Source organism: Nelumbo lutea, chromosome 3 (genome assembly GCF_056320005.1).
Source record: "Nelumbo lutea isolate HS-2025 chromosome 3, American lotus-T2T, whole genome shotgun sequence".
NCBI classification, from domain to species: domain Eukaryota; kingdom Viridiplantae; phylum Streptophyta; class Magnoliopsida; order Proteales; family Nelumbonaceae; genus Nelumbo; species Nelumbo lutea.
This window is the reverse complement of record NC_142686.1, coordinates 38,738,086-38,752,649: the sequence shown is the minus strand read 5'-3', so window position 1 is coordinate 38,752,649 and position 14,564 is coordinate 38,738,086. Positions and strand designations below refer to the sequence as shown.

General features: G+C 38.5%; 1 protein-coding gene across 13 annotated transcripts in view; it reads right to left on the bottom strand.

Annotated features, from left to right (window-relative positions):
- The window catches only part of EMB2191 (Cytidine/deoxycytidylate deaminase family protein), a 91,933-nt gene that overhangs the window by 44,584 nt on the left and 32,785 nt on the right, over positions 1-14,564 (bottom strand). For 11 of the 13 annotated variants that reach the window (XR_016109970.1, XR_016109972.1, XR_016109973.1 and 8 more), the window contains 2 exons: positions 12,483-12,577; positions 8,425-8,462 (listed from right to left, as the gene is read on the bottom strand). Coding sequence is in view for 10 of the 13 variants with exons in the window: in XM_088978411.1 (XP_088834537.1) it covers positions 8,425-8,462; positions 12,483-12,548 (104 nt within the window). In the remaining 3 variants the exon portion in view is untranslated. Of the gene's footprint in view, positions 1-8,424; positions 8,463-12,482; positions 12,578-13,509; positions 13,678-14,564 lie in introns of all 13 variants that reach the window. The other 2 variants (XM_088978412.1, XM_088978407.1) reach the window with 1 other exon arrangement.

The following is a 14,564-nucleotide window of genomic DNA, read 5'->3' as shown; positions in this document are numbered from 1 at the left end:
TCAAACTGGAGAGTATATATCATATAGTCCCAGCTTGTTACAAATGTAATCTATTCTTCCCCGAGACAATCCTTTTGTGAAAATATCTGCCCACTGATTTCCTGAGCTCACATGAGATGTAGTTCTTACCCCACTTATCACTTTCTCTCTCACAAAGTGACAATCCACTTCAATATGTTTAGTTCTTTCATGGAAGACAAGGTTGGATGAGATGTGAACAGCAGCTTGGTTATCACAGTATAGTTTCATGGGTTTGTCAATTGAGAAACACATCTCCTGTAGTAGGTTCTTTAGCCATACTAGTTCACATGTGGTATGGGCCATAGCCCTGTACTCTGCTTCCGCACTACTTCTTGCCACCACAGTTTGCTTCTTGCTCTTCCAAGTTACAAGATTGCCGCCCAGGAAGGTACAATACCCTATGGTTGACCTCCTGTTTGATATAGAACCAGCCCAATCAGCATCTGTGTACCCTACTATCTCAAGATGTCCTCCTTTTTGGTATAACAAACCACGACCTGGAGCACCCTTTAGGTACCTAACAATTCTCATAACAGCTTCCCAGTGAGGAACCCGGGGATGTTGCATAAACTGACTCACCACACTCACAGCAAATGATATATCTGGTCGGGTAATGGTCAGGTAGTTCAACTTTCCCACCAACCTTCTGTATCTTCCAAGATCATCAAACTCCTCACATGCATCCACACTTAACTTCGCATTGAGATCCATAGGAGTCTCTGCTGGTTTAGCACCTAACAACCCTGTTTCTTCAAGTAGATCAAGAACATATTTCCTCTGACATAGGTTGATCCCCTATTTTGACCTCACAACTTCTATTCCTAAGAAATACTTTAGCTTCCCCAGATCTTTCGTATTGAAGTGGTCCTATAAGAATTTTTTCAGCCTATCAATTCCATTGCCGTCACTTCCAGTTATGACAATACCATCCACATACACGACTAGCAAGATTTTTCCATCTTTTGAGTTATAGCTAAACACAGAATGATCAACCTGACACTGTTTCATCCCAAAGGCCTTCACCAATTCACTGAACCTGCCGAACCATGCACAAAGAGATTGTTTCAGTCCATAGATTGCCTTTCTGATCCTGCACACCTTACCAGCCTCCCCCTGAGCAACAAACCCTGGTGATTGCTCCATATACACCTCCTCAACAAGATCACCATGTAGGAAGGCATTTTTTTTATGTCAAGTTGTAGGAGAGGTCAATCATACATAGTAGCCAATGAGATCAACACCTGAACTGAACCAATTTTAACCACAAGAGAGAATGTCTCCATATAGTCCACACCATATAACTGAGAATAGCCCTTGGCCACTAACCGTGCCTTCAATCGTTCCACACTGCCATCAGGAAGATGCATCACTGTATAGACCCATTTACACCCAACAGTGTGCTTACCAGGAGGAAGGGTGGTGAGTTCCCACGTATGATTATGTTGTAGAGCAAAGAGTTCTTCTTCCATGACTTGCCGCCACCTTGGAGAGGCAAGGGCTTCCTGTACAATCTTGGGAATGGAAACCGATAAGAGTAATGATATAAACTTGCAATGAGAAGCAGAAAGGTGAGAAGTGAAAACATAGTCTGAAATGGGATGAGAAGTACAAGTACGTTTACCTTTCCGCAAAGCAATAGGGAGATGAAGATCTGAGGGGGGAGCAGTAGCAGGATCTGTTGGCGGGTGCTGAAGTGGAGGAGCCGAAGCACTTCTACGAGTATACACTTGAGTAATTGGCGGCCTCTCTGTAGTAACTGGCATATGATTTGCATCTGCAGTAGGAGTGGGAGCTACGGCAAGGGGGTCCACAACCGGAACAAGAAGAGGAACCACAGAGGGAGAAGAAGAGACCCCAACATTGGAGAAAAAAGGAACTGACTCAAAGAAGGTGACATCAAAACACACAAACGATTTATGAAATTAGGGTTATAACACTTGTACCCTTTCTGAGTCCTTGAGTAGCCAAGAAAAATACACTTCGTAGCCCAAGCATCTAACTTGTCTACTCCAGGCCCCAAGTGCTAAACAAAATAAACACAGCCAAAGACTCTTGGGGTGAGAGGAAAGAGAGACAAAATGGGGAACAACACGGAGAAAGGGGATTGACTTCCAAGGATTGACATGGGCATCCGATTTATTAAAAAACAAGATATAAGAACAGCATCACTCCAAAAGTGCTTTGGGACATGCATATTGATCATCAAGGACCGAGCAGTTTCAAGAAGATGTCTATTTTTTCGTTCAGCTACATCGTTTTGTTGCGGGGTGTAGGCACAAAAAGTTTGATGAATTATTCTATGATGTTCTAAGTATTGCTGAAATGATGAGGAGATGTATTCTTTGGCATTATCGGAGCGAAGTATTTTCATATGAACACCAAACTGAGTGCGTATTTCAGCGTGAAATTTCTGAAAAATAGAGAACAATTCACTATGGTCTTTCATAAGATAGATCCATGTCATCCTTGAAAAGTCATCAACAAAATTACAAAATACTTAAACCCATTGTATGACACCACTTTAACTGGACCCCATACATCAAAATGAACTAAAGCAAAAGGACTTGAGACACGACTATCAGTTCTTGGACTAAATGAAACTTGATGATGTTTTCCCAACTGACATGACTCACAATCTAATGATGAAAGATGACTCAAAGAAGGAACTAGTAGCTTCAAAGCCTTGAGAGAGGGATAACCAAGTCTGCAGTGCCATTGGAGAGGAGTAAGAGACGACTGAAAAGCCACTGGAGGGCCACCACCATCAAGGTAATACAAACCACCGGCTTCATGCCCTCCACCAATCTTCGTCCCTGTCTTGAGATCTTGAAACACACAAGAAGAAGGATAGAAGGTTACAGAACAATTAAGGAACTTGGTTAATCTACTAACAGACATAAGGTTAAAAGGGAACTTAAGAACATATAAAACAGATGCTAAAGACAATGAGGAGAGATCAACATCACCAACACCACAAATAGGAGATGTAGAACCATTAGCAAGTGTAACTGTCTAAGATGTGGAGGTGCGAGAAAGGGAAGAAAACACATCAGGAGTCCCAGACATATGGTCCGAGGCGCCAAAATCAATGATCCAGGGTGAGGCTTTGGAAGCTAAACAAGTCATACCTGAATGGGCAAGTGTGATTGTGTTCTGCTGAGATGTTTGAAGGAACTACTCATATATTGCCCGTGGTACACTCACCATTTCCTACCCGGAAGCACAAGTGGTTGTGGAGGGGGTTGGTGCAGTTTGTTGGCTTTCAGTAATTGTGCTACTACTCTTAGATGTAACATGGTTAGCCCAAGTGTTGGGTGGACCACGCAAATCATAGCAGAAATTAACTGCGTGCCCCTCTAAGCCACAATGTGTACATTTTCTCTGAGCATTACCCCTTCCTTTTCCACGGCCTCCCCCGACTCACGGCCTCCAGTCCGACCACTGGCCCGGTTAAACATGTGTCCACCACGGTTGCTTGGAGGACCACTGCTGCCACCACCACTTCTACTTCCACGACTACTCCCTTTAGTCACTAACAAACCAGATCTATCAGAAAAGGAAGAATGTTCCACTGGCTCAATGGATGTCATCTTAAGACGGGCAAAAACTTCTTCAAGTGAGAGGAGATCTGATCCCCCTAATATTTGTGCTCTAACAGGCTCATACTCAGCCTTCAACTCCACAGGAAACCTAGTCACATCAAGCTGTTCACGTTGCTATTGTTGGATTTGGACATCTGATGTTAGAGGGTGATACACATTTAGCTCATTGCAGATGTTTCTCAAACTTGCATAATACTCTTCTAAGCTTTGACTTCCTTGCTTCAAATTGAAGTACTCTTGGTATAACCGATATACCCTAGTTGTGTTGTCTTGTCCAAAGTACAACTTTTTATCATGATCCCAGATCTCTTTGGCTGTATCTAGGAACATGAAGTTCACACTAATCTTTGGTTCCATGCTGTTCCAAAGCCATGTCATTATCTGTGCATCATCTTGTTCCCAATCACTGAACCCAGGAGAATCAGAGGAAGGTGTCTCCTCCCTCACATGTTTTACTTTCCTCTTGGCCTTCAAGAACACCTCCACAGATTTTGCCCATGGTACATAGTTCTCACCATTCAACTTGATGGATGTCATTTGAACACTTAGATAATCTGAAGAGAGCATGATGCCTGTTTTGTTGTCATTCCCAACTACAGTTGAAGCCATCTCAATTAGGTCTCCTCTGAATATACACCACAATCTCACACTTGTCACAAGACTTATCTCACTTACAATACCACCAACCCACTTTCTTCAACTGCACATTACACAGTACACTCTAAAGCTGAAATCATTCAGTCAACACATCAAACACTTGGACTGCACACTGCAAGACCATTTACCACCAACACACCACTACTGAAATTACTAAGTCATTTCATCGAACACTTGTTCTGCACACTGCAGAACTGATTACACACAAGGTCTAGGGGTTCACTTTTAAGCATTTAAAAACATAGATATGTCAGCCACCACAACACAATCAACACCACACCACTGTTGTCGTGGACATCAGTAGTCTACCACTCTTCTTTCAGCACACATGTGAGCAAGAAAACACAAAAAAAAGACATGACTGATATGTGTATCAGTTTCACCAAGCACCACAACAACTAACTTTCGAAGCACAAAAAAAATCAGCATTCACAGTCCATTTCTGAGCACACGACAGCAATGTCCATACCTGTATACGACCAGCCCTCTTCGTACACTGAATAGAGGGTCTAGTATACCACTTCAACGACCACCACAGCACCGGCCAGAGGCATTCTCACCTCCAGGCCCTCAAAACGACAACTCCTGTTCTGCCCTTTATCGAGTCTTCAATCAGATGAGTTGTAGGATGAAGCCTACTGTGAAGCTGGCGGCGAACCCAGGAAGAAGACAACAGCAAGAAAACGAACACCAGACCTTAATGCTCTGATACCATGTGAATAAACCCTAGTTGTTTCTAGGTCAAAGTAGAGAAGAAGAAAGAAGAAAGAAAAGAGAAAGAAGAAGGAGAGGAGAAGAGTGTTCGACCAGACTAGAAGAGAGGATGTTCAAAAGTCACTCTCCTAGCCGACCCACTTGACTTTTATTCATGAAAATTTTGAGTTACAAGAAAGATAATTTTGTCCCTCATAGAAGATGGGACACATAACTTAAACTCAAATACAATAGACATTTCACTTTCAATAAGATACACCAGAATGACCAAAATGCCCCTGACTCAAGCATTCTAACATTCGGGATGTTCGTCCTCAGGTTACCAAACTAGATCCAAAATCTTTAAAGTGTGTTTTTTTTGGGTATTCTCGTGTTCAAAAAGGGTATAGATGTTATTGTCCTACTCTTCACAAATATTTTGTGTCAGCTGATGTTAATTTTCTAGAAGATACACCTTTCTTTCCATCTACTCCTCATTCAAGTCAGGGGGAGGATGATGATTTATTAATCTATACTGTCAGGCTATTGTGCATTTGTTGGACGAAATCTAGTTTCATGGAAAAGCAAGAAGTAGAATGTCGTCTCACGTTCGAGCACAGAATCAGAATATAGAGCTATGGCCAAGTCTGTGTGTGAAATAATGTGGATATATCAGCTTCTGACTGAAGTAGGCCTTAAAACTTCAATACCAGCCAAGTTATGGTGTGATAACCAAGCTGCTCTTCACATTGCATCTAATCCTGTTTTTCATGAACGAACTAAGCATATCGAGATTGATTGCCATTTCGTTCGTGAAAAGATTCAACAAGGTTTGATTTCCACAGGTTATGTGAAAACAGGAGAACAACTGGGAGATATCTTCACGAAGGCTCTTAATGGGGTCCGGGTTGATTATCTTTGTAACAAGCTGGGCATAATTAATATCTATGCTCCAGCTTGAGGGGGAGTGTTACAGAATAGGAAGTAAATACTTGTTACAGAATAAGAAGTAAATACTAGGGAGATATGATTTACCTTGATTGTAGGACTGATTTGTAGGAATTTAATTAGTCTTCTTTCCTAACATAGAAATTGTAACTTGTATATATATACACGAGATTGATGAATACATATAACAAATTCTTCTTCTTCCTCTATTTACTCTTGTTTTACAAAACAATTCAACAGTAAGAAAAAAAAATAGATTGGAGACCTTCAAAAAATAATTTAATATCACACACACTGAAACCAACCCTTCCGAAAGAAGAAAACCCTAGCTAGAGGGAAATATCTCTCCTCCCCACACCTCCCAATAGAGAGAAAAGTGAATCAATCACTCCGGGAGTCCTAGAAAATTCTAGAAACCAAACCGCCCTCTTAAGAAAATCAAAATTAAACTAACAATACCTGGGCGCCCAAGATCAAATCGAAAACAAAGAGTAACTATTCTGGGACTCTTCCCCGTACTCCAGTTCTTCCTGATTTTGATGTCGAACAGTAGATCACCTTTTTAATGTCTTGATCCCACCAAAAACTCCAAGAACTGGGCAATCTAATAGCAGATCGATCAGCCCTTTACTACTTCATGCAGCCGGCTGATCTAGGGCTGCATGAGAATGCTTCAAGAAACCCTAGCCGATGCTCTGATACCAAGTAGAAATATGCTGAATTAAAAAATATGAAAGAAAAGTAGTTTCTTGAAGAGAGAAGGAAGAGAGAAGGAGAAGAAGAGAAGTTGAAAAAAAAAAGAGAGCAATAATCTGGCTGCCCCCTTCATTTATTATTTATACTAAAATAATAAAACAGTACAAAGACAATTATGCCCTTATAGGGCAGCAAAACATAAAACAACATATATAACACTCAAAAAATAATAAAATTTGGAATCACATAACTATTGTGGTCCCCACCTCCTATCTAACAACTAACATAAAACATCTACTCAGAAAAACATCATAAAACTAATTAATCTTCAACACTTTGAACATCAATCATTGTCGTCAATGTCATCTTCCTACTCTTTTCTTCCAGCTACTCGATCCCTAATGTAAACCAAAGCAATTCAAACCCTAATGATTGATGTTATGACCCAATGGGTATTACTTGACCCAACCCACCCTGACCCTTTTCCCCTAACCCAAATGAGTTGTTAGGCCCACAGTGACCCACATGATATGTGGGTGGGTATGGGTGGGTTTTCAAGTTGGTGGGTTGGGTGGATCAAGTGGGTTGGGATCAAAGTTGCCAGCCCCATTCTTTAGTAATAAGACAACAAAGACACTATGTATCTCTAATGAATAGCACTTCTTTAAGAGACAGCAAAAGTTAAAGCGTGTCCCTCATGACCACAATGTGAACAAAAATGTACTCCATGACAATTTCTACAATATCCAATTATATGGCCATCAAGACTGCAATATGTGCAAAACCTTGTTTTAGTGGTCCCACCACGACCATCCCAAGTATCCATACAAAACATTGCCAAGCTAAAACAATCTATTATGGGTAATCACCATTCTCACACCACATGACCAGCATATCCACCACCTTCCTTGACTCACAAGCGGCATATCACATCAAACTCCCAACTCCCTCTTTGTAATAGAACAAATAGAGGGAGAAAATTCAGTTCAGAATCACTTATACTTGAGAAAAACAAGACAACAAGAGGCAAAAAAATGATAAGTAATCATATCTGCATTACTTCGCAAAATTCCCCAAGATGAAGGGAGAAGATAGCCCAAGAAGTACAATAAAGAGAAGAAAAGAAAGAAGAGAGCAGCCATGAATAGAGAAGAAAAGGAGTTGCTGGTTGGAGAAAAATTCACTCCCCCAATTGCCTAGATCTGTATTTATATTATTTTCTCAAAAATAAAATAAGATTATAGCAATAAGCTGTTTGGTAACAACACGGAATTGATTAAAGTGTCCTACTTAAGTAAAAAGGCTAAATAGATTGTTATACCCCCTAAATATAACAGCCTCAAGAATGAATAAGAAAGAAGCATAAACAGTAAGAAACAACTATGATGACAATACTCCCAACACCAATTATATCACAATATGGATAGGATACTTAAGAAAATTCAGCACAACTGGTTTTTAAGTGATGGGTTACTCACAAAAAAAAAAAAAAAAAAAAACTTTTCCCACCTTATACTATAGATGAAGCAATGGGATTCTCCCAGAACAGATGCACGATTAAATTTATTTACTTGGAATATTTATCGAAGATAGGTCATCTTGAAAAGTGAAATTTATTAATGCCAGGACATAAACAATTCATCTCATCTCACAAGCAGAAGATTGTAATAAAAGACTATTAAAAAGCTAAAGATACCCAACCAATCCTTATAAATGCAGTGTAACTAAGGTCACAAATATACCAAGATGTTGGAGCTGATACGTAATAGGGAGCAGCTTATAATAAGAGAAATAAGTATTTGCTTACCCAACAGGCACTTCAAGGTTTTCCATCGCATGCTTGGCCTGTGAATGGGAAAGAAGCGAACTACAAGAGTAAGCGAAACAACACTTTTGCAAGGAGTCAGGGCTAGAGAAACAAATCAAATAATAGTATTTCTGAAAGTGTAAAATGCAGATGCCAAGAATGAAATGATCAGTAAAATAAAGCATGTAAAAGTAAGAAAATAAATATTTAAATCAATCCTTCTTCAACATGAATTAGTTGAAAGATAACTCTGGATTAACAATTTAATGAACAAACTCTGATTATTATTTGACCAAAAAATTAAGCAAAACCAGCAATGGCCTGACACTTTGACCCATCTGAATGTTGACAGCTTTGAATCTTTTAGCCTTGATATCTTAAAGAAACATGTTCAATTAAGATACTACCCATATAAATCCCAAATATTAGTTGGTCAAGGTTTTTCCATTGATAACTATGAGGCATCCCTCACCCTACAGTTAGGTTCTTATTCTTACAACAAATTGCTCCAGAACATTTTGCCCTGCTCACCCCTTGTCTAGCCGTGTTGCATCAGCTAGAACATTTGCTGATCTAAGTCCATGTGAAGCTTGCATTTACTTCAGCAGGTTCAGAGCTCCTTCAAGTAATAACAATATTATCAGGGGCTTGTTCATTTTATTGCAGTCATTGCACCACCACATCTGAGTCCCCCTCCACTACAATATCCCTCAAATAGACCTCGCCATTCTTAGGCCATGCGAATGCTAACAGCCAGGTTTTAAAATTTTGCAACAATATGTATATTTCCAGCAAGGGCCCAATATGTTGAACGCATAGAAACTCAGGGTTTCATTCCCTTTGTCTGTATTGGGCCAATATGGGCCCATATCAAGTTGTTTCGGGTTGGCCGATACAGACCAAATCTGAGTGTCTTGGCCATAGACCTGCTCACGGGCTACACTTTGCTATTTATTAACAGAATACATTCAGGCCCGACCATCCAATATCTTGAGCCCGAGCTGGCCCTTCTATAAAGCCTGAAGCCCAGCCTATAAATTGGGAAAAAAAATTGTTTTTTTACTCAATAAAGAAAACTGATTTATTTATATTAAATGACCTTAGAACCCAAAAATCTCTCACTATGGCTTGAGAAAATAGAAGAGGAACAAAGAAAAATATAAATATATTTTTTATTATATAAAATATTATTGGGCTCGGGCTCGGGCAAGGCTTTTTTGAGAAAGCCAGAGTCTAGCCCAAAAAAAGTTGGGTCTGGTATTTTGGCCCTAAGCCCAAGCCTATGAGCCTAAAATAATGTCCAAGCCCGAAAATGAACAGGCTAGGCCCAAGCCTGTCGAGCTACCCGGCCCATGAACAAGTCTAATAGGCCAATAAATTCCAATTTTTATTATTATAACCAAACTCCCTCTCTCTTTAATAACTACAATATTTAAGACAACTTTTCAAATTCAAATTTGTCATATTCCTAATCTTTCTCTCATTTCCTAAATAACCCCTATAATTACCCCTTTCTCTCCTAATAACTCCTATAATTAACTCAACTTTTCAAATTCAAATTTGTCTATCTCACTTTTAACTAAGTCCTACATTTAGGACAATATTCAAATTTGAATTTGATGTGTCATTAAACTAGCTATAAATATAAAACCACAAGTAGGAAGTAAGAAGTTTTGAACACTGGTCATTAGTTTGTAATGACCATAAGCCCACCACTATGCCATACTCAAAATGTTTGTCATAACTGTATGCATTTTGATTCTTAACTAAACTTTCTCTTCTTAGGGATGTTTGTCAATAAATGCAAACATTGACTATTACAATATATACTAATAAATATTAACACAAATTATATTGGTTTTCTAAAAATTAAGGTATATACCATTATACATACACATTTTAGTTCTTCCATCAATTTTCAATGGAACCATTTGTGCCCCGCTAATTTCACACTTTACATAAACCATTAAAGTATGGTTTTTTATGTTCAGATAACTTATTTTTAGTCATATGAAACTTATATTTGTTGGTACTTATAAATTTTCATGATTTATTTGAGTTTCCTAGCATATTCATGCGTATCTTGATTTTCTATCTGTATCAATGTCTATCCAAATCATATCCCAACATATCTCATAAAATTGCATTTCCAATACTTTGTACCATGACAGGAACCTTTGCAATGTCTCCAACATAGTCTTCCATCCACTCTTCTTACCCTCGGGTATGCATATCATCTGCTTTCCACCATTGCAAATAACTTGGTTAGTATTAGAAACCACCCATTTTGATTCTTCCTCATTTCTACAACATACTCCTTCCCTTCCATTTTCAAATTATTCCCCCATTTGAATCTGTTAATAGTGTAGCCGGCAACATCCTAAACACCCTTAAACCAAATTATCAGATCCCCAACCAACAGCAAGGTCGCTTTTTGTCTTCTCTTTCCTTCAGTGTCACCACTCCCCTAGTTTTGATCTCCTTGAGCAACATCTTCTTCACTTGTATAGCAACCTCCTTCCATTTTCCAGTTTTCTCGAACCCTCTCTCCATCTTCTCCTCTACAAAGTTCTAAATAACTTCTCTTCTACCAATTTATTTAGCAAAGAACAAAACCACCTCCTCCACAAAGTTCCAGGTAACTGCTTAACTTCAACCAGCTTTCTCAAACCTTCAACAATCCATATTTGGTCTACCATTTTTTAGGGACATCACCATTTTCTATAATTTTTCTTCCTCCAATATTTTACCCCCAGCCTGGAAAGTCCCCTGTTTGGACTGCTTGCTTACTGTCCAGGACTTTTCTAACTGTGGTAGGCTGTTTTGGGATGTGAAGGTCAAGTTCCTTTGTTGGTTGAAGAGCTTTGTTATCACCAGTTGATGTTTTCCTCGTCTTTTGGGCATATGTTTGATTGGTACAGCTTGTCTTTAGTCTTTGTTTAAACTGTTAGTATGGTTTGAGGTAATATATCAGATGGTGATACCACTTGAGAGGTTCCAAAGAGTGTAAACACTCTTTTCTTTACTCTTGAAAACATCAGGTTGCAAGTAGTGAGTGTGAAACTTGATTTGATAAACTCCATGCAGTTTTCCCCATTAGATCATTTTACAATGTAGACCAAAAAAGTTGTCCTCTATTAACCCCTTGTTTTGCTAGATGATCAGGCAAAGTATTTGGCTATCGCTGTACCAGTTGTATAGTAATTTGCATATTCCTTGTGAACCACTTGAATCGCTTTATCTCATTCTTGTAGACCCAAAGTACATCATCCTTCTTCAACAATCAGCTTTTAGGACTCCTTCAACTTCCAATTGAAAACTGCCAAAGCTGTATAGAATGCTGTTACAGAAATCTTCCAGATTAGTGTTCTGCCATCTTTTCATGTTATAGGGATTTTGTCTTGTAGAGAAGAGCAGCAGTAGGACCGACTCACATTCCCATAGTGTGGGAAGGCTCAAGGTGCCTTTCTTCATTCTACTTTCTTTTATTCTTTAATTCTCTTAGAAAAACGATTAGTTACCAATCCAAAAAAAGGACATTTGTAGAACTTGGGGGATTCCGCAAGGTGTAGACTGGGAATGAAAAAATGGTCAATCCAGAGTCCCCTGTCAAGTGAAGATTTTTCATTAACCACAAGATTCATCCACAATACTGGCCCAAAAAGTTATACATCATCGCAAAATGATAGCTGCCATATAATTAATATAATACCAACAGCCATTGAGACAGATGGTAGTGATCTTTTTAAAGAGGAAAAATAGACTTTCTAGCTCTGTTTTGATGCTTTATCAGTGATTGTTTGTTCTGATGTTAAACTGCACAGAGTGTGAATGTGTGATGCTGCTATGTTTATGTGCAAGCTGTGATGCTTCATATGTGACCAATATGATGCTAAGAAACAATATTGTTATGCATCTACGCATTTATTTCCTATACTCTGCAACTAAATTTCTCTACATCACCATCATTGCTTGATGGTAAATCCTTAGCAACAATAGAAGAAATGACAACCCATTTAGTAGTTAAGCTAATATTCCAAAAATATTTTACATATTACCTGCTGTATTGCAAGCTCCATAAATGCAAGAGTGGTTGATGAGTCTTTTCCATTCACTGATGCCATCTCATGTAAAAAGAGAGTTTTCTTCAATTCTACATTTGGGAAAAACAATAGAAATAAGTGAACATACATACATACATACATACATACATACATACATATATATATATATTTTCCCCACATAATGTTTTTCCAAGATTAACAATAAGTATCACTGATTTAATATGCTTAGAGTTTAAAAAACATAAAGAAGGAACAAGCACAGTATGTATGGTTCAAATTGTTGGCAAATTTCCTAATGTTTCCATGACATAAGTGAGCGTCAGAAAACAAATCACTTGGGCTGATATAGAGTCACCACCCATCAATCAAAGAAAATGGAGGTGATGGGTCCTTCAAAAATTGGGCATGAAATCATTTTCATCCAATAGTGACTCCAAACCTAGAGCACCAGTTAAACCAGTCCAAGTAAGACTCAGATGGGGAGAGGGAAGGGGTTAAGCACCCCTTTCCTGTTTCAGTAGGTGGGGCCAAGCATATAGGGGAACCCAAAGCAATTACAAGCAAACTAAGGAAAATCACCAATTATTGCAAGAACAAGGATTATACGATCATGCATGAAAAAGCATTTTGCAAGTAACATAATGAATTATTCACACCAATTAGCAGGTATAAGCATTACCGGGAATGAAGACTACCTTCATATCTGAAATGAAATTTCCCAAAAAAAAGTACCATTCCATAACATGCAATGATCTTTCGATATCAAGAGATTAAATCGTTTACATAAAAGAAAGATATGTAATCCAATAACATAAGGGCAGAAACAATCACAGACCTGAAACAATAACTACCATGCAAGAATATTTTGAAATGATAATTATGAGAGGCATGGAAAGATTCAACAGCACACTGTCACCTCTCTAAAAAGTAGAAAAGCATTTATGATTCTTTTAAGATTTCAGACACAAATAATATCTTTTTAACTTTTCATATTTCAGATTTCACATTTATCTTCTCCTACCTCCAACGGTTCTCCGCACTCCAACGGCCCTCTGCAACTCATAGGATCTTAGATAAAAATCTCATCCCATCTTTTTCTCTTTCAATCAAATACGACCCCAAAAATCTCACCATTCTCTCGTTTTTTCTCTTTTTCTCTCTGCGTCTGTCTTCAAAATATTTCAGCCATCTACAAAATTTATTGTTTTTGTTAGTTACTCAAAACCTACCTTAAGAAATCCAAGTAAAATATTGTGTTTTCTTTAATATATATTGTATTGAATAGCTTTTTTCCTCTTTCAATCATTTTCTTCTTTGTTAAACCATACGGTTTTAGGGTCCATTTGGTTCGCAGTCAGAATCAGAATCAAAATCCTATGGAATTGGAATCGGAATGGCCCATTCCCATAGTTTGTTTGATTCAGACAACAATGGGAATGAGAATTGGAATTAGCATAGGATTTCATTCCCAAGGGAGGGGCAGGGAATGGCCATTCCCTCAAATGGGGGAATGACATTCCAGCAAGAATGGGAATGGGATTCTGATTCCGCCCAACCAAACAGTTGGAATCGGAATAGTCCATTCCTATTCTGATTCCAGACCCCTATTCCTGCAAACCGAACAGGGCCTTAGTGTTTTCTCCTCTGCTGAAAACCCAGATCGCAAGTCCTGGCTTTTGGACTTTTTTATGCTTTGTAGTTGTGCTTAAGCCTTAATGGCTAGACTTTTTATGTTAGAATGTTACAGGTGTTTATATTTTATTTTCCGATTATAAACTCCAAATCCATGTCAATATTGGAAGATTTGCAAGATAATAATGCCAACATTAGCACAACAAAGATGTTTGATAGGGATTTGGAATTTATTGTTAAGTTTTAGAGGAACATGGTTCAGATATTCCATCAAATACTTCAATCAATTTGTCCCTCCATCTATGGGCACGAGCTTGTTTTTTAGAGAAAAGCAGTTTCAACAATCAATTTAATCTATGCTTCTGTTTGAAGGGTTAGGATCCATCACATGGATGTCCAAACCATACTAGATGGTTGGGCAAAATTTCAAAATTTCCTAATCCT